This window comes from Lampris incognitus, chromosome 1 (genome assembly GCF_029633865.1).
Source record: "Lampris incognitus isolate fLamInc1 chromosome 1, fLamInc1.hap2, whole genome shotgun sequence".
NCBI classification, from domain to species: domain Eukaryota; kingdom Metazoa; phylum Chordata; class Actinopteri; order Lampriformes; family Lampridae; genus Lampris; species Lampris incognitus.
This window is the reverse complement of record NC_079211.1, coordinates 134316996-134335079: the sequence shown is the minus strand read 5'-3', so window position 1 is coordinate 134335079 and position 18084 is coordinate 134316996. Positions and strand designations below refer to the sequence as shown.

The 18084-nt window shown below is 44.3% G+C and overlaps 1 protein-coding gene across 2 annotated transcripts in view; it reads right to left on the bottom strand.

The window, feature by feature from the left end:
- Nucleotides 1-8800, bottom strand: part of tet3 (tet methylcytosine dioxygenase 3) — a 41575-nt gene extending 32775 nt beyond the window's left edge. Inside the window, exon 1 of one of the 2 annotated variants that reach the window (XM_056295485.1) lies at nt 8532-8800. In XM_056295485.1, coding sequence (XP_056151460.1) covers nt 8532-8555 — 24 coding nt within the window. In that variant the 5' untranslated portion in view covers nt 8556-8800. Of the gene's footprint in view, nt 1-2440; nt 2820-8531 lie in introns of those variants that run through there. The other variant, XM_056295495.1, reaches the window with a different exon arrangement.
- Between the last annotated feature and the right edge of the window lie 9284 nt (nt 8801-18084).

The window sequence follows — 18084 nt, the reverse complement described above, 5'->3', positions numbered from 1 at the left end:
TTCAACTACACACTGACAACACCTATCAATACTACATTATAGCTGAAAACAGTTCCAAGACACTTTTTACATTATTTTCATATACATTCCCCTCTGCCAGATTTATCTGGGAAATTGGGATCATATATGGTTTCATGATGGTAGTCTGCATTTTCATGATGGCTTCATCCTTTTGTTCAATGTGATAAATGATAATAAGATGTTGAATATAATAATAGGAGAGTCAAGGAGCATTAGCGGAGGCTGCCTTCAGTACAGTAGGGTAACAAAGGCAGAAATGTTAAAATCCCTAAGCAAATATAGAAGGGATAAGTTCCAGACCTACCAGCAAAGAGATCGAATAGTCAGTGCTGGTGCCCCATGCAAAGTTTCAAGTGATTCTTTCAGACTGTAGATTTTACATTGCCTCTATCTTTTTCAGCACACTAGAAAGTTTACACATTTTTCCTGGCATTAAGCAAGCTTTGATAGCTGTTATAGCTCAATTCCTCAGCTTTAAATGGGGAGAGTCGGTACATTGTGAGAACGACCACGTGAAAGTCAAATACTTCTAATAAGTATTTATTTTAGCCTGCCTCAAGTATACTTTTACGTTTCAATAGTATCTCGCTGTGAAAATGCTCAACTGTCATATTGTATATTGTCCAGGATTTTTTTAAACCCATCAAACTGGTCTGATTAGCGCAAGTAAATAAATAAATAATATGTATTTCTAGATATATTTCATCCTGGTCTGCTCCTTTTAGATTCTTGTTAAAGGAGTCTGAGGGACACCAAGTAAGGCTCATTCAAGGCCATACATAGAAATCATTGACAGAGCTCACATTATTGCTTTGCAGTGTATTTCAACACGTTGAATAGTTCTGGTTGGTATTTAACTAAAGCACTCATCTTATTTGAATGCATTTTTGTCTTTCAGCAGCACTGAATGAGGACACTCAACCAAAAAACAAGACTGAGGACGTCTTAAATGCTACAAACCGCGCAAAAAAAACTAGAGAGGTTACTGCCAAACATTCACCACAATTAAGGTTAAAAACAGTCTCATCCAAACAGAACATAGTAAATTGACTGAAGTAAGATTTACACAAACAAACCTTGAGCCCAGCCACAGTCTGTCTCAAAGAAAATGCTAGCCAACATTCTTACACCCTGTCACATATCTGAAGTTTTCTTTGGCCCCAATAGATGTAAACCTGTTTCATCCAGTGTGCTATCTCTATACCAGAGATAAAAAGAAAGCTGCTGTTTGCAGTTTCATCAGCAGTTGACAGTAGAAGTGGGCTAGACGTCCAGCTTCCTCATCATTTGAATATATTGAAATGAGCCTTTGAAGTGGCTAATTACTGGACGGGCAGCACGAACAAGCCCTTTGAATCCACCTTCTGTGCACGGTGTCTGGTGGGGGTCCCAGGGGGTGGCGGGGGACAGTGAACAGCCGGCATGCAATACGTGAGAGGCCCCACGATTGCACTATTGGTGGGATCAGACAAGGAGGAAGAGAGGGGGAGTTAGGTGCAGCATTTATGAGAACTGCGGTGTTGAAACAGTGTGGCTGTAACAGCCTGCACAGCCTGACACAATCACACATTATCAGTCGCGTCATTCTCTTTTCCTCTTTTTTTTTTCCTCTGAGTTACATACTGTGTCATTAAAATCATGTCACAGACACAACCAGAAAAATAGCACAATTAAAGTGAAATACAGCTCAAGCTGACACACTTTTTGACACACTGTAAAATAAATGTTGCAGATGCGACCGTTATCACACCGCAAAATACCATAATGACACTTTCATCAAGGCTTTTAGTGTGAACTTGGACATGTATACAGACATGATGGAGCAGCATTGGAGTACTGATTCTCTTGCTCCATATAAATGCCGTGCTAACACCTGCAGGCACCTAGCCGGGTACCACTGACAGTGCAGACCACGTGCTACGACAAATATTTACAAAGTGCCAGAACCTACTCTAAAGCCAAGACTCACTCTCTCTTACTCTTTCTCACACACAAACACACACATGTACACACAGCGCCTTCACACTATCAACACGCCTGACTAGAAGAGACTGCGGAACCTGTTAGGGCAGACACTTCAGCCTGGCAGTCCCTTTAAACAACCCTGCTCACAAAACAGGCCAACAAGCCAACAAGTCATGCCGACAACCCTTTACCTCTGAATAACAGACGGCATCAAGATTGACAGCCCAAATGAACAAAAAAGGGGGTATGAAATGATGGTTGTTGGTGGGGGTGGGGGTGGGGGGTTGGCGTGAGCCTGGAAGTAGCTGAAACCTAAATCAACACGCACACAGATACACAATGCCCCCACCCTCCTCCCCCACCCCTTCCTTTCCTGCCATGCAGAGAGGAGAGACGTGAAGGAGAGCCCGTGATAATATGAGGCTGGTGGCGAGGGAGAACGATGGCTACTTACACGGTACCAGAGGTCCAGAAAGAGGCACAGACAGAGGGGAGCATGAGATTCCCTTGCCGGGAGAGCAGCCACAAGCGTTCCGGTGAAGCGTTATCTTTTTTATTATTTTTCCCCGTCTGTGCGGCACACAGACACAGCGAGCACTGAAACACACGCATACACACACACGTCCACCTCCCCCCACCACACGCGTTGTCGTCCCCTGCCTCTTCTTACGGCCGTCGCTTTCTGTTCTCTCCTTTTTCCTCTCTCATTATCTCTCTCTGCTCCTCCCTTCCCTTTTCAATATCCCCTTTCTTTCTCTTATGCTTGCAGTCTGCCTCTCCACTGAGCCCCCACCTTTCCTTCTTTCTCTCCCTCTCGCTTGTGCTCTCTCTCTTTCAGTTGCTCTACCTCCTTCTGCTCCCCTCCCTCTAGCTCAGTCTCTCCCTCCCTCCCCCTTTCTCTTCTGTGTGTGCAGAGCGAGAGGCCATTATCTGAGCCACAGTGGGCACGTACGATGGAATGGAGGAATGTTCACTGAGCAGAGAGAGCGCGAGAGAGAGAGAGAGAGAGAGAGAGAGAGGAAGAGAGAGAGTACGCTGGGGGATGGACGCTAGCGGCAGCCTAGGAAACAGCACATTGCAGCAAAGCTATTACCAATGAGCAAATCTCTCTCTGTCAACTGCACTCATTCTTCGGCCATTAAAGTGTTTTTCTGGAATAGATTATATCATGCCTAACAATATATTACACGTTAAATATGATCAGAAAAGCCTGGTAACTTCAGATGGGGAGCTGCTCTGGTTTCGAGCACAGCAGCGACTGAAACCGCCGGGTGAATACAATCTTGACTTGCGACAACATCAACTGGAAACGAAAAAGAGGAAAGAAAGCGACATTAGATTGTCCATCTGCACCAAGCGCCTGATCTTCCTCACCTAGGTCTCCTTCCATGTTCGAGCATTTGGTTTTGACTGAGCCTAGGGCCAGAGGAATCCAACTGATGGTCCCTCCACCTCCTGGTCGTTCTTGCCCATGCCACTTGCCCATCTCTCAGTTAAAGCAAAAAGCTTTCATCTCTACACCTGTGGCTGACAATGTGCCATTGCTGGTCATGTTGAATGGAGAGGGAAGAGAAGAGTTTGCAGAGGAAAGAAGGGACGCAATCGCCTGTTGTTTCCCCTTGCTGTCATTACTGCTTCGAGAAGCCGGAGGATGCAGACGAGGGTGAGGGTTCTGGCTCAAGCAGACCAAGGGTGCAAAGATGTTCTATATTCAACATCCTTAAACAGTCTTTTATTTCCATATTCATTCGCCTAGGAGGGGGAAGAGTATGGAAAGATGGCAATATGATTACGACACAGGGATAAGCAGGAGGACTAAGCTACTAAGGACTAAGCAGGGCGAGCAACGGATGACAGTTTCACAACAGCAAGCCAGAGGAATAGGGAGAAAGGGAAACAGCAACACCATGGGGACAGCAGAGATAAAAAGGGAAGCAGGGGATCACTGTAGAAAAACAGTAAAAGGGGAAGGCAGACAAGTCGCTCGCTTATTCATATGACATTGGTTCTGTAGTGGGGAGTAGGAAGAAGAGGAAGAAGAAAAGGACATAAACACATGGAGGATTGGCAGATTTCTGCTAGGCGGACACGGCTGCCACATGGAACCAAAGGCGATGTGTTAAGGCGCTGTCATTCGCCGAGGACAGAACACGCTGTCGTCTCTCCTTCTGCTCGCCTTTCCTCTTTGCCTCTCTTGCCGACCCCTCTTAAATTATTGCTGCTGCTGTTGCCACACCATCGCTCTGCCTTTGAATCATCTTCGTCCCACTTGCTGGATGTTCCCACTTTTCCATTTGCTGAATGGCCTTTTGCATTCTCTCGGGTCTCTGAAATTGCCGGAGTTTTGGACCAGATTTGCGCAGGAAGAGGAGGGCAAAAACATGACCGTCTTGCCCATACAGTTCCTCGTCAGCTCCTGCGCAGTGTTAGTTTATTTTTTTATGACTGAGCATGTGCCGTCTACGCTGCGCTATGGCTGGATTAATTTAGAGAACATCTCTCTATCTCTCTCTCTCTTCAGCTTTCTCGGTCTCACTCCGTCTCTTCTAATCTCGCACACTCTCTCAGGCTTCTTCTCTCTCTTTCTCAATTTCCCTCGCTCCCCCCATTTTTTCGATTTTTCTCTCTGTCTTGGTTTCTATCCCTTTTTGTCCTTTGAGCCAGGTTTATTGCTCTTCCATTCCAACACCTTCTGATATTCTCGATCTCTGGTGCTGTAAATCGCATACTGGGCCTCATTTCACACACACTGCTATAAACAATACACAAGCTTCAGCTCCAAAGACAAACACAGCATAGCTCCAGCTGACTAAGGCAATGAAAGGCGAGTTAAGTCACATGACCAGGAAGTGCCAATGAGAGAAGTAGGCGTGAGCAAGACAGGTAGAGAAAGCATGTGGTGATGACGTAGCTGCTACATCACAGAGTCTCCCACTACCGCCTGCTAGCAAAGGGTGGGCACATGTGTTACAAGACATAGCGTGGAGTTGCCAACCCCCACCTTCTACCATCACCACAACCGTCACATACACTCATTCATTCACCCTCCTGACTAGCCCTCACTTTCTCCCCCGCTGGAGTGACACAGCATTTCTTTTCAAGACTTAGCTTAACCCCTGAATTGCTAGATAAACGCACACTTCCAAACTCTTAAGAAAATACACTGAAATAGGAGAATTAATAAAATATAACTTTTTCCCCAAGCGTAATGACTGACTTTGATCCAAGCAGTTGTAGCTATTCATGGACAGAATTGTGGACTTTCCTGGTTAAACTGACCGCTTTGCTACCGATAAACATTTGATATTATAGCACATAAAGCTCATTAACTGTGTGATTACTGAGAATGTTCAGTATAGTTCCTTTTTAGGTCAAGTGAGACCAGTACTCAAAGACCAGCAATGATGGCACACTCTACAAATAGACAGACAGATTCTTTATTGTTTGTTGTTGTTTGTTGCTACAACCAGTAGATTAAAATACAAGTTCACTAGCATACTTATATATTTACACTCGGACAAGAGTATGTAATACTTGCTGATGTTAACTAGCAAGCTAAGTACACTTATGCTACATGATTCTCAAGAGAAGGGATTAAGACATCTGAACGGAACTAGGGAGCCAGACAGCTCGGATTACATTCAAGTAAACCCTTTGATTAATTAGGCCCAGGTCTATGTGTCAATACTGTTGAGGCGCAGTTGGTGTCTATGGAATCTCTACTGGTTTTCAGTTGACATCAAAACATCAGATAAAGTAAACAGAGAAATGACCTCACATGTGAACTGAACATACACCGATCAGCCAAAACGTTAAAACCACCTGCCTAATATTGTGTAGGTCTCCCTCTGCTGCCAAAACAGCTCTGACTTATCAAGGCATGGACTCCACAAGACCTCTGGAGGTGTCCTCTGGTATCTGGCACCAAGACGTTAGCAGCAGATCCTATATGTCCTGTAAGTTACGAGGTGGGGCAGCTATGGATCGGACTTGTTTTTTCCAGCACATCCCACAGATGCTCGATTAGATTGAGATCTAGGGAATTATGAGGCCAAGGCAACAACTTGAACTCTTGTCATGTTCCTCAAACCATTCCTGAACAATTTTTGCAGTGTGGCAGGCCGCATTATGCTGCTGAAAGAAGCCACTGCCACCAGGGATTACTGTTGCCATGAAGGGGTGTACTTGGTCTGCAACAATGTTTAGGTAGGTGGTACATGTCAAAGTAACATCCACATGATAGCCAGGACCCAAGGTTTCCCAGCAGGACTTTGCCCAGAGCATCACAGGACTGTCTCCGCTGGCTTGCTTTATTCCCATAGTGCATCCTGGTGCCATCATTTCCCCAGGTAATTGACGCACATGCACCTGGCCGTCCACATGATACAAAAGAAGATGTGATTCATCAGACCAGGCCCCCTTGTTCCATTGCTCCAAGGTCCAGTTCTGATGCTCACGTGCCCATTGTCGGTGCTTTCAGAGGGGGACGGGTCATCATGGGCACTGTGACCGGTCTGCGGCTACACAGCCCAATATGCAACAAGCTGCGACGCACTGTGTTCTGACACCTGTCTATCATAGCCAGCATTAAAATTTTAAGCAATATGAGCTACAGTAGCTCTTCTGTGAGATCGGACCAGACAGGTTAGCCTTCGCTCCCCATGCGCATCAATGAGTCTTGGGCGCCTATGACCCTGTTGCCGGTTCAGCGGTTGTCCTTCCTTGAACCATTTTTGGTAGGTACTGACCACTGCATACGGGGAACACCTCACAAGACCTGCTGTTTTGGAGATGCTCTGACCAAGTTGTCTGGCCATCACAATTTGGCCCTTGTCAAAGTCGCTCAGATCCTTATGCTTGCCCATCATTTTTCCTGTTTCCAACACATCAATTTCAAGAACTGACTGTTCACTTGCTGCCTAATCTATCCCAACCCTTGACAGGTGCCATTGTAATGAGATAATCAATGTTATTCACCTACCTGTCAGTGGTTTTAATGTTTTGGCTGATTAGTGTATATGTCCTATAGCAGTGCCTCTCAAAGTGGGATCTACAGACATCCAGGGTTCTTAAAGGGTCCCTAGCAAAATGGGGAATAGTTTCATCTTACTGTGATTTAATTCACCAGAAACCATCAAATATCCAGAATTTATAGATATGGATGATCCAAGTCAGAAGTTTCACTCTCACCACTATCATCTCACTATGTACAATGTAGAAAGGAAGACAGTTCTGTATTAAATCAGCAATGGCAAATGTCTTTTTCATTTGAGGGTCACAGGGACAAATTCTTATCAAATGAAGCTCTGTGTCCCATGTAAAGGTCTATGACTTGAAAACAATTGTGAACACCTGACCTCAACAGAACAGACCCATGGAACAAACAGTGGAAGGGGCTGACACCAAGGGTGGTGGTAAAAAATGAATTGACTCACTCAACTGTCACTTTAGAAGTCTTGGGGGAAGAAATTTTGATGTCCTGTGGATATTATTGCATTGTTATTTCAGATTTTGCTCAAACTTCAATTAAATTAGTCCTAAGTATTTTTCTTTTCATTGACTTCAGCACAACTGAAGCTAGGGCCAAGTCCAGCTGCTCATCGATGTATTATTTGCTGTACCTTTTTTTTTTTACATTTATGATTTTTATCGACAACCTTGCCACAACAATGTCCTCTCTCCAGCATAGAAGTGAAATGGCACAAATAATAAAGATGATGGATATATTCCATGGATGTATGTGAATGGCTGTTAGTAGCAAAATAAAACTAAAATACAGTGCAGAATAATGAAGTAAAAAATAACTTTGAAGACATGACTGCAAAACATCATAGTTCAATCAGTATAAAAGACAATTAGCATAAGCACATGTCATTTTGAACAAATCCTCACCTTCTTAAAATAATGGCCTATGTCATATTTTCAAGTTTTTCAAAAAGCAGAATAAACTTAAACAAATATATTATTAATTGACAGACAGTGTTATTTGTATGTCAATAGTCATATATTGTCATAACCTTTTTGTGTGAAATGATTAAGAAATATCATATTTTCTATATTTGTTTCAGTTTATTCTGTTTTTTGAAAAACTTGAAAATATGACTTAGGCCATTATTTTAAGAAGGTGGCGAAATTGTGAATGGTTTCCATGTGCCCATACAATAACCCAAAGGAAGAATAAATTACAACCCAACTTCAGCAGTATTCCCAAAGATATTTTTCTCGTGAATCAGCCACCACCCCCCCTTCAGAAATATCTTATGTACCAATACCAGAATAATACATTATCCTATTTTTTGACCAAATTCTGACATAGCACGACATATTTCTGTATAACTTCAGAAGACATACATAGGCCCTGCCTCCCTGAAGACATAACTTGAGCTGAAAATCCATTGAGGAGTTTCCATGGCAACAAGCAATGAGAATTGTGAATCTGATTCATGGACATTGAAATGAATCCCTAAAACAACCCATGTATTTTGAAATACGCCGTGAAAATCAGCTGGGCAGAGCTAGAGGGTAAAGTATGTTTGAGCACTTACTGTATACCTGACGTAGCCCGGCATCAGGAGAGACGCATCACACAGACTCCAGCTCGCTCAGCACTTGGCACACGCTCAGTCACTCCAGTTCACAAACTTAAGCAAGATACAATCCAAATGAGTTACTTTCACTCCCTCAACTACCTCTCTGTCTCCTCTCACCATCTATTTCACTTCTGTCCATCTCCTATGCTGCTTTTCACAGCAACACACAGAAATGCTTCAGATGTAGGAGGGATGACTGACAACAGAAGACCATCATCGCTAGTGTGCTCAGTTCTCGCGCTTATGACTAAGCCTGAGTCATCTTTCTCTTTTCTTCTTGAAGCATACAAACACAACCTCGCACGCCGACACATGCATTCCAAAAACACAGGCAGTGGGAGGGTTGTAAGGTAACGCACAAAAACCCCCCACAATGAGGAACGGATTGTTCTGCCTCATGGGCACAGATGGGGGATACCATCTTTTAACCTTTTAAACAGTATGAAGCAATGGACTTTGTTGCCATTATGTAAGAGTTGTGGGCTTGTGCTAATCCCATGTGCCATATGCTGTTGTTTATCAATCATTCTTACTAGCTTTTATACTAATTTTACTGTGGTCTACTATGTGTTTTTATCATTTTTACTGTGTACTGTTTTATTTTGTAATTCTGTAATTGAAGCAGAATCTTTCTAAGAATCGAGGAAATGGGTTTCATGTAAACCTGATGGGACCGAACTCACACAATCACTTCATCTGCTGTGGAGGAGGATTTGTGCTACTCAGTGAGAAAACACCTCTTACTCCAAAGTCCTGTTTTTTTTCTTCTTCTTTTTCTTCTTTTTTTTTTTCCTAAACACACAAAGCAGTCATGGGAGCAATGCATACCACATCTGGCAGCTTTGAAACAACTCACATGACCCAGAGTAAAGAAGAGCATCGTGGTCCTGACAGGGAAGAGAGAGCCCTTCCCCCACCTCTCATCTCTTCCTGTCATATGCTTACCCTCCCCCTATTACAACCACCCCCCTCACCGCGACCCATATTACCCTGCAGTCTAATGACATCAAGGTCATCTGATCTCATGCTAAAGCTCGCTCTGACTCCACTGGCTGTCTTCATTTCTGCTACCTCCATTTTTAAAAAAAAAAAATTTTTTTTTGCTCTCTCTCTCTCTCTGTCTCTTTATCCCTCTATACCCAAACCCTTCAGCTAGTTCTCTTTTTCTCTCTCTCGCCTCTTTCATTTTATCATCTCATCTCACTAGCTCTTGCTCTTCCTGTCTCTCCCTTGCGTGATCTTTAACCATCTCCCTTTTTTTCTTCAGCTTTTCTGCTCTCTCTCTCTGTCAGACGCACACACGCACGCGCACGCACACGCACACACACACACACACACACACACACACACACACATAGAGGAAAGTAGGGGTAAGACAGCCAAACACACTGACGCTCCATTACATCAAAACAGGAGAATACAGATGGAGGCAGACTCGGACAATTTTACTCTGACGAGTCCTATGTACAGTGTTGGATTGTTCGCTCATGCTCACGCAGTCACGGAGGGTCAGTGGGTTTATTGGAGGGAGGGACTTTGTTGCAGAATAGGAGGGAACACATACTATTACACCAGGTTAGTAGCAACAACAGCATTCTAGCTTGACTTAAAAAAAGACCATCATTAAGCACCAATTAGACACTGACAGATCTATATTAAGATTTAAATATGTGTTACTAGCTTGTGTTTGACTTACATGTTGCATTTTGAGTTTTACTGTGTGCATGTATAAGAGATATTATTGGTTGCCTGCAGATGGATTCCTTTTGTGTTTTATGTACAAACACCACTGTGACAACTGCACAGCATTATGATTGCATCTCTGTGTGTGACGCTTGTTTCTCTCTCTCTCTCTCTCTCTCTCTCTCTCTCTCTCTCTCTCTCTCTCTCTCTCTCTCTCTCTCTCTCTCTCTCTCTCTCTCTCTCTCTCAACCAACACATTACTGTGTGCCTCCACCTTTGGCCAGGGTGTCATGCAGTTACGGATGTATCTGGGTGTGGAGCATGTAGTAGTAGTGTAGGGTGTCTTCTCTGAGTCACTACTCCTGACTATGCCCCTCCTGACACTCGGCACGTGCAAGTCAGCACGCACTGCCTCGCTGGGAAGGCCAGCCCCCTTTTTTTTTCAACTTAACAGCTCTTCACAAAGAGAACCTGAGCGATGGAGAGGAGGGGAGGAGTGAAGGAGGGAGAGGCAGGGAAAACTGGAGTGGGGGGGGGGTTTATGCGTTTGGGGAGAGTAGAAATACCAAAAAACACTCCAGCGACACATGAAAAGAGGGGGCTCGCCGTTTTTAAGAGGCTGCTCTGTGCACTTAAAAAAATCTGGTTTGAGAGTCTTGTAGAGTGGCTGGGACGAAGAGGATAGTGAGGAAGAAAAGAAGGCGAGACATATATGGATGGAAGAGGAAGAGACAAGGAAAAGACAAGGAACAGAGTGCAGCTTTGATGAACTGGAACATTTTGTACCATTGCCTGGCAATTGTGTGCCTGGTCATGAAAAAACCTGAGAGGCAAAGACTGACTGGATGATGTAACCACAAAGGAATAAAAGATTATCGTTTCAACAATAGCACAATTTTTTACAGAATAGTAATGGTAGTCAAGGAAATATATATACGAGAGTTAACAAAAATAGCTGTTGGGATTGGAGTGAGGAAATTGCAGCCTAAAAGAAAGAGAGATGGAGACAGAGAAAGACACAGAGACAGAGAACCAAGAGAAATCCTTCGTGGTCCTACACAGTGGCGCATTGCCAGCCCTGTCTCTCTCAGGAGATGGGCTAAGATTAGCTCCCCATATGTTCAAGTCAGGCGTAGCCCATCTTAAAGGGCCAGTGCTTTCCTGTAGCAACACAGAAAAAAAAACTGTTAACTACCAACTAGAAAGCCATTCCTCATGATTCATATTAAGTAAATCACAAATATAGTTGGTGCTGTAAAACTCTGAAATTTTCAGTTGGATTGAGGTCAACCTGCCACAGCAACAACTGACACAAAAAAATGCTTTTGCCTCTTTGTAAATTGATATTTGATATGTCAGTTATATATTGTGAACTTCCAACAGCTGTAGCACTGTATTATATAAAATCTGGCATGCCCGTTTTGAGGGTGGGATTCTGGACTGTGTGAAAGCTGGAGTTTCCAGCAGCAGGAGCAGAGCAGCTACCAGCAAGGTGAGAGTTAAACAACTCACACAACAGCTGAGGGAGCCTCCCCCTTTTCTCCCCCATCTCTCCGTCCATTCATTTTTTATTAACTGCGGCACCGGGCGGCTGACAGCCACTCTCTGTCATCTAACGCAGACACTGCCATGGACACCAACCCACGTCTGACCACCCACGGCTCACTGTGCCACAATGGGCATCGATCCAGATCGGTTCTTAAACTGTGCCATGCCAATGGAATTGGTGCAGGACAAGAATAGTGAGGCGGGGCTGACGGTGTAGAGACAAATGTCTGCTTGGTGCCGTTAATTACAAGTAAAACCATGACACCGCTGCAGACCTTATTAAGACCCACCTTGATATTTAATTGAAAGCTCTGGCCCCGGCATGGAAGGTCATTGTTTGTGAAAGCAAACATAGAAATATCATTTGGGACCCCTCGAGGGGGCAAGGGTCCTTTTTTTTCTTGGATTTTTAACATACTCAAGTCACTCGGGGTGTCATTTGAAAGGAAAGGATGGCTTCATTTAGACACAAAAGAAAACCTGAGTGGCAGCCACAGCCACATCCAGAGGACATGATGTGCTGTAGTCAAGCTCACTCTGTGGGTAAGACGTCTTGACACGTGGATAAACAGCACTGCAGATTTACCACTACGTTACCAACTTACTGGAAATCCACTTTACTACAGCGCAGTCACTGTGGCTTGGTGAAAGCAAACACTAAATGGAAAAGGTGATGTCAAACTATCCACTTCCTGTGTGACATACGTCTTGCAATTTACTATACACAGCACACGGGCTAGCTCGTCATGTGACCGATGTTGGAGACTGGGCCTGTGCTTAAATTACAACAATAACGTCATGAGTCATTCATTGTTGCCACAGACACTAGGTCATTGTTAACCTTTTCGGCGCAGGGCTAAATATATAATCATCCAACTTTCCATCTGTCGTTACGCGATCAGTAACTTGACGGCATTTATGTTCTATTTCAGTGTATTTCCACCTACCTGTTTACTGTGTTCACTTAATTTCATACAAGAAGTGGAAATCCTGAGTGCGAAAAAAAAGATGCCGGTAAAGCGGTGTGTCTTGTATCCTATTCGGGTAGTCTTCCACCTCACTCTTTTTTCCCAAACAGCAAGGAAACCTACCAGACACAGCCCGGGGACTGCTGTAAAACTGTAATAAAATAAATGGCTGATGACTTTAATCAAGCATACTGTCAACACAACACATATTCTAAGCTGTCTGGTCCAAAGGGACAGTGTTGATCTTAAATAAATATACTTAATTGTAGGCTTACCAGTACAACCTTCTATAATTGTGCTCTAATGTCATGGGACTCCTCCTCCTGGCTATAGACAGTGTTTGTGTTTATGCTGTGAGCAGGGAACTGTCTGAAAGGGAAGTAGATCATCGGAACATACAAAGGCTGCTCCACTGAGAACAACCACACCAACCTTTCCATCTGACAAATAATAGCTTAGAAAAGCCACAAAACCAGGAAGCACAGTCAAGTCAAATACAACGCAAAGGACCTCTCATGAACAGAGGGTTGTCTTCAGCAATTATTTACCCATAGACCAGATGGTAGGTAAAGGGTAAACCTTGCAGATAAAGAGCCAGTCTACGCATGGTTGGGGACTAGAACTATCCAAGAAGTAAATTATTTGTCAGCAAGTCTGAGCTAATCTAGGTCTCGAGGTCTAAAACCGATTGATTAATCTATATAACCAACTGTTGGCTGAACGATGCATGACTGAAAACGTGAACTACAACGGAATAACTCGCGGGTTAAATTTACATGGTCATTTCCTCACACCTGTGTTTAATACAGTAATTGCATTTTAATATTTAGCCCCAAGCTTCAGGTGGTAAGTGCATCTGATAGTATGTTAAATACAAGTTTTCTTTCTAGTTCCCAGAGAACACGCCACAAGCCTGTTATGCAGTACACTGTAACTGGCAGTGGCTTGTTTGGCACCAACATAAAATATTCCTGTACGAGCACATGCGGCAGAAGTTCCCTTTCATATAAACACACAAGTGTGCCCCGACTCGGCCAGCCAGGGAACAGCAACGCTTCACGGCCACGCGCCACAGGTTACTACAGTCTACAAACGTACGCTCCTGCACACACATCGCACATAACGCATGCGTGACCCACTAACTTTTACTCTCTTTACCTCATTTGACTCCAGAATTTGAGAAAGGAAGGACAGCCCCCTGGCTCCTGATCCAGAGCGTAGGGTTCCTCCTCCTCCTCCAACTCCCTCCCTCTGCTTGCTCAACACTTGCCTGGCTCTGGCGCCAATCAGCGGGCAGCGTGGGACGCTTTAAACCGAGGATGCCGCCGCCACTTCATCTCAACTCATCTCATCTGAGCAGAACTTGGAGATGAAGCTTAAATACATGGTCTTGTCACCTCAGATCAAGGCAGCTCTGTTGGGAAGATACTTGTGCTGCCCGCTATCGCTCTTCTGCTCAGTAACAGCAAGTTTCAAATAAGGAATTTAGAGTAAAAACACAACGGCCCGCACACGCCGCTGAAAACCACAAACAGTCAAATGACATTAATGGTGACTGGAATGGGGTGTCTAGTGTCGTTGGTTGCAGTTGCATTTTTTTTTCTTGGAATATGGAATACACACTGATCTGTATATATGAATAAACCGACGCACAGAGGCACGTGCACATAAACACACCCATGTTACTGCACAGAATGCACACACACGCACAAACTTACAGTCAATGAATGAGTACCACCAGCTCCATACCACCAACTGCAAAATTACTTAGTATTTCCAGTGTAATCAACCAATAGCTGGGTCTCAGAGAGAAAAGACGGACACAGATGATGGATCACACACATATGACAGATAACAATACAGTCTTTTATATACGCTTATGCAAACAAATGCAAACAAACACGTGCACAACAAAAGCATGCAAACACAGTTTGGCAAAAATCTCTTGCCTTCTCTTACCTCAACTGACAGTTCTGGCCTTAACAAGCAGCTTTTACTGTTGTCCTTAAAATATCCCGCCTTAACAGCCAATTAAAGGAAAGATATGAAGGAGAAAGTGAGAGAGGGAGGCAGTGGGAGAGAGAGAGGGACAGACAGACATACAGACAGACAGACAGGAGGGGGAGAGAATGACAATCAATAGAATAATGCGACAAGAGTCCTTTCAAAAGCCTCACCAAAAACCAAACAGCAGGACTATTCTGCAAACATGCGTAACGTTCACAACACAAAGCCCTTATCGTTTTTGTCATCCTGTGGAATAGCAACCAAAAATTCTCTAGCTTTTTTTTTTCTTCGATTTGTTTTTTTTTCCTCAAACAGCGAACCAGCACTTCCCTCTACTGCCGGGGAAAAGAATCAGACAGCCAGCAAAGATTCAATTTCAATTATGGAGTTATGTAATGCCTCTGAACACATTTTGGTGCTGCCTTCCCCAATGTATGCATGGCACAAGCCTATAACCCAGTTTATGGTTATGACAGAAGAAAAATGCAAATGTAACAGACAACTGGTAGATGTTAACGGCACTAACAGGAGGGGAACAGACAGAAGCTCAATAGGGCATTCAAATCAGGTCTGATTATTATATTGGTAAAAAAATAGCTTGTCTTTATCTAGTTCAGCATGCCCCCCCCTTGGCTCTGGCTTTCCTTGTCTAGATGGTGAACGTGCCGGCTGTGTTTTGTCTCAAGCTGATTCTTGGTCCGCCAACCCCCCATCAATCCCAAAATAGTCCCCCCCCCCTCTCTCTCTTAGTCTCTCTCTAGGCTGTGTGTCTGTGCTCCTCGCCTGGCTATTCATCCAGGTTTAGTGTTTAATATTTACCCTCCAAGCCTCTGAGCTGCCTTGGTGCATCCGCTGAGCGTATCCCCATCAGAAGACTCCAGTTCCCTTTCGTCTCACCTCTATCCCTCTATCCCTTTCTGTTCTATCTCTTGCTCCTGTCTATCCCTCTCTCTCCCGTCTCTCTCTCTCTTCTGTCCCTCTCTCTCTGTTGTCTGTATTCAGACCCATTCAGGAAGCCATCTTGTGTTTTTAATCCTGTTTTACATGAGCCCTAGTACACACGTTCTCCCTCTCTCTCTCTCTTTCTCCCCCTCTCGCTCTCTCTTTCCTCCCTCTCTCTCTCTCTCTCTCTCTCTCTCTCTCTCTCTCTCTCTCTCTCTCTCTCTCTCTCTCTCTCTCTCTCTCTCTCTCCTGCCAGTACATCAATAGGTCCACCGTACACACGCGCTCATCTACACATACACGCACACATGATAGGGATTTTTTTTCTTCCTCAAAGCCAGCCTCTGTGATCGCTATCACTGCTGCACTATACGGAACCTCCCACCCACTCGCTCATTTTTAACTCCTTACACTGACTTCTCTCACTCTCTCAGCCAAACTGACTGCATATGTGATGTGAATGCCCCTCCCCATACCTAAACATGTATACTCATGAACAAATACACGATAATACACACGCTGCTTGCCGGCGAGACATCACTCCATAGATAGTGCACAAAGACAGCCATTCCACCAATCAGAAGCCAGGCTGGGCTCTGCTGCTAGGGCGAAATAGAGGAAGAAAGGGGGGGAAGGGAGAGGGAGGGCGAGAGAGAGAGAGAGAGCGAGAGAGGAAGAAATATAGAGGGTAAGTGAGTAACAAGAAGCATGAGAGAGAGAGAAATATAGAGGGTAAGTGAGTAATGAGAAGCATGAGAGTGACAGAGTAAGGTAGGGATATAGAGGCGAGAAGAAGAAGAAGAAGAGGGTGAGGAAAAGTAGAAGGGGAAAGACATGGGAGCCGGTAAAATAATTGAGAGGATAATAGTAAAAAACGGGTTTATGTGTGTCTGTGTGTGTGCCACAATATGTGTGTGCGTGCGTGCGTGAAGCACCATAAAAGAGTAGCTGACATAAAGAAAGACAGAGGGAAGGTGGACGAGGGGGATGGGTTCTCTCTTTGCCTGTCAATTATCTCCTCGAGCTCTCTTTCCCTAAACAATGCCTCTGGTATGTGGTATCGCTAAGCACCATCTGTGTCAGGGCTGCCTGCAATAACTGGACTGGACTGCACAGTGCACACACACACACACACACACACACACACACACACTCTCCTCATGACAGAGAAAGCAAACAATTATGCTGCAGAGCCGGTTATTTGACACGCTGACTCCAAGCAAGTGATCAGTGCTGACTTAGAAATCAGTCTGTTACTCCAATAAGTGTGAACTTTGGAATGCACAGTGACACTCCCATTGTTGTATTGGTCATTCATGCTACATGGGCATCAATGTCCAGACATTACATCCTAATATAGTATTCAAAACAAAGGTTTTACGCTGTTAAGCTCTAGAATTAGGCTTGTGAACAAGAGTGATTATAATTTACTGTATCTGCCATACACCTCAAGGTGTTGGTCCAGCAATACCCATCGGTTTTGTCGCTATCACAACAATACTGTTTAGAGAGACCAATTTTGAAATGCAGCCTACGTGAAAAGTAATTCACTCAAGTGTGTGTTTGGGTAAACTGGTAATAGTCAGGTGGAGGACAACAGCCAACTAACTGCAAACCTTTCGGAAAAACAGAGGGAAACGGCGCATATGGCCTCCGTCCATAACTCAAGGGAAAAACTATGTACTCATTGTACTCATTCTGCCCATACTGCAAAAGCTGAGCAGATATCCTCAGCTTGTAACTGTTCAAACTAGAACCGTGCCCCCAGTTCGGTGACGGTGCTAAACATTAACATGATGAGTAACAGGAATTCATTTTGTCCAAAATGTTTGGCAGTGCACAAGCTGAAAGGTCAAGGCCTAACCACAACAGCCACTCTCAGCAGCCCGGCCCAGATACGCTCCTCTTGTCTGAAAAAAATGTGCTTCCAAAACTATGTCACTTTTCAACCATTTATGGAAGATGTTGAACAAAGCATAACAAAGAGGAAACAAAACTATTAAAAAAGGAATAAGCGCTTCAGAAGCAGAGAGACCGCTAAATCACCACTGGACGAGAAGTTGGAGTTGGCGAGAGTTCAGGCTGGTGACAAAATGAGAGACTGGGTAAAAAAAAAAAAACAACCCAGGAAAAAAAAAACAGAACGTAAAGTGCAGGGTTGTGGGTCTGCAGAATGGCGTGATGAGGCAGCCAAGCGGTGACACAGCATTTGTAGTGTCTGTCTGAGCCTCTGGTGTGGCCTGGGAAATCCCCTCTTGTGACGTCAGCCGAGCCACGTGTGTGTGACTATGTATGCGTGTGTGTGCGCGTGCGCGCGTGTGTGTGAGCAGGGATGTGTTTGTAGACAGTGGGACAGTGAG